The 2,872-nt window shown below is 37.7% G+C and overlaps 1 protein-coding gene across 1 annotated transcript in view; it reads right to left on the bottom strand.

The window, feature by feature from the left end:
* The window catches only part of LOC106880534 (lysosomal alpha-mannosidase), a 65,056-nt gene that overhangs the window by 27,752 nt on the left and 34,432 nt on the right, over positions 1–2,872 (bottom strand). The window contains exons 15-16 of the mRNA XM_052969439.1: positions 2,819–2,871; positions 620–707 (exon numbers count right to left, since the gene is read on the bottom strand). Of these exons, the coding sequence (XP_052825399.1) occupies positions 620–707; positions 2,819–2,871 (141 nt within the window). The remainder of the gene's footprint in view (positions 1–619; positions 708–2,818; position 2,872) is intronic.

The raw sequence follows: 2,872 nt of genomic DNA, 5'->3' as shown, positions 1-2,872 counted from the left end.
TCTAGTATAGAAATTTTTGAACTAGCTACACTGCTGGATGTAAGGTCAGCGGCTGTGTCGCTTAACCTTTTATATATTACAAACTAGAACGAATGACTGCCATGTCTAGCAGACACGTATAACCAGATCGTGGTGGTGGTGGTGGTGGCAGGGGTTATACCCAGAAACTAACTAATCTATTGGTTCCTGTCACCGCTAGATGGGAGTTGTCCGCTCCCTTGTTTGCAATACAACGAACACAGATAGTGTGTCGTTGACCGGCTGGAGGAGATGTTCTCCTGGGATTAAAAAGAGTAGTAACAGTGTTCTGTATGGAACAACCTCGTTGAAGTGGTAACAACCGTTACTTTATATATATTAACAATGATAAGGCGAAAAGAATTTATGAACATAAAAACATAAGTTGAGCTTTAGGTGATGATTCTCTTTGAGGATTAGGTTTAGTGCAGACTTGTTTGTGAAATTGCCAGCCATTGAAACGCCAATTCAAATAATAAAGGATTTTCAGTGGATCAAACAACTGCATTTTCATTGTTAGTTTCGACGATGTTCGTTTTAGATTTATGTAGCTGCAAGTATAAATCTGAATATGTTTTAGTTTAGAAATCAGGATGCTTACCCTTATATAGGCTCTGCTTGTGATGGGGTAATAATTACCAGCAACAGGTTCCGAGTTAGAGAAATCCCATGTATCGCGATGGTTGATTCTAAAGTGTTTTATGAAGTGAAACAAGAAATATTTCGTTATTATATTATGAATATCATTAATAACCAAATGATAGTAGTAATAAAAATTTCTAACGTATGCACGAGGCTACGTAAATACGGACGAATTGATTATACACATATACAAGTTCAGGTTCATACCTGTAATTTGGGGGCACTGGGATATGTAACATACTGCCTAAATACCAATCTTGAGAAATTAGGCTCCCCAAGACTAGAAAGGAGAAAGCTGATTCGAAGACTACAGATCCAAGCCATCACTGGAACTGCAAAAATCTGTAAAACTTTCCAGAAGTTTATCATTTAAGTATGCAAGATATGCTAGTATATGCATGAGAAGCCATGCATAAAACAAAACATACAAATCTGCACGTATACATACATACAAAATGCCCTGTTGTTGATGTTGAAGGAGCCTTAGATCTAGGTTAGAACCGGTTCTTTCTCTATTGGCAATAAATCTTGAAATAAAACCAAATAATAACATACATACATAAATGCAAACACATATCCACACATCCACACATATATCCTCGCCAAGAGTGAAGGATTCTCATCATCTAGGGTTGAGGATAGAATCACACAGATCCAGGATTTAGCAATTCCTTTATTTACCATTGTACCAAAGGATGAAAGGCTTAATATAAAAAAAAGTAGGGGTTTGATTACTAACATTAGCACTACAGTTTCATATCTTTTGTTGTGAATGAAAGATGATTGAATCGACTCCAATGGAGTATTGGGAATTGACTTATTGAGACCAGTATAATGAAAAAGCTAAATATAACTTGACGTGATATTTTTACTCAGAACACATAGAACAATGTGATTAAATACAGTTAAACAAATTCTGGACCATTAAAAATGTCAGTTATTACCTTCAATGTAAGCTCTGTGAGCTCATTAATATTGGTAAAACTGGCTGTAAGTTAGTGGATTGTAATATTGAACATTTATGTGATATCCGTCTGAACACCACATAAACAATTGGATATCACTTGCACATACCATTTTCCATCTCCCAGTTTGTGGCGTTATTTCACACTTCGGACCCCCCCTGCTTCTTGCTACCAAAAAGAACAACGCCTTATCTTCCGTCTTGACTACTCCGCCCCCTCGATATGAATAGAATAATGTGGGCCTGGTAACATAATTACACTTTACTATTCGGTATTCTATTTTAGTACACTACACATTCACATACACATCTCACAGACAACATACTCTGCCTATGCAACAATACATTCATATACATATATTAAACGTACCACAAACTACACTAGCACAGGTACCCACTACTTGCGTACATTTATAAACGTACCCCACTACTTGCATACATTTATAAACAAACTGAATTCACCTTAAACCTAGGAACATACCTCCAGCCTACTACCCCTTCCCTTCTACATCATAATACACTATTTTTCTATACCACATATCATTCATATCTGCGCATGCATGCAAACACAGCATCGTGAACTCTCCACGCCAACCATGTCATTTTCCCTCTGTCGCTAGTTCTCCCTCTCCCTTTTTCTCTCCTTCTTCATTATTCTTTTCCTTTCCCTCTCTCTTTTACACTTTTTCTCTCTCCCTCTCACTCTAACTCACTTATTTTCTCTCTCCCTCACTCTCTCTCTCTCTCTCTCTCTCTCTCTTTCTCAATTTGTTCTGCTTTCTCCATTTAACCCTTTACCTAATCAAAGCATTTTCATAAGTTTGTCTGAATCGCCCATGTTTGTTTTCAGACTTTTAGTTAGCCCCTGTTTCATACGTTCAGAGTAATATAAAACCTCCCTTTCAATAATCCCAAGTTGGCGATGTATCTCCTGTGTGTCACATTTGATACAGAGGACTGTCAAAGGATTAACTTTTCTGTGATACAGGTCTAGAAATATAACCCGCCAAAGGTAGAAATAACCTCTCCAAAAGAAGTCAACGGCCGACTATACCCAGACAAGCATCATTCGGTTCTTGTCTATTCACACACACACACACACACACACACACACACACACACACACAGATTGCTGTACATCTTCGATGTCCTGAAACTTCAGATTTTCCATGGATAGAGCAGATTGATACTAACTTCCTGTACATCATCTGACGACTGTTTGCATCGGTGTAGATCACTCCATCATTG

The sequence above is a fragment of the Octopus bimaculoides genome, chromosome 7, assembly GCF_001194135.2.
Source record: "Octopus bimaculoides isolate UCB-OBI-ISO-001 chromosome 7, ASM119413v2, whole genome shotgun sequence".
NCBI lineage: Eukaryota > Metazoa > Mollusca > Cephalopoda > Octopoda > Octopodidae > Octopus > Octopus bimaculoides.
Note: the sequence above shows the minus strand (reverse complement) of the source record. Positions and strands in the feature narration are given on the sequence as shown.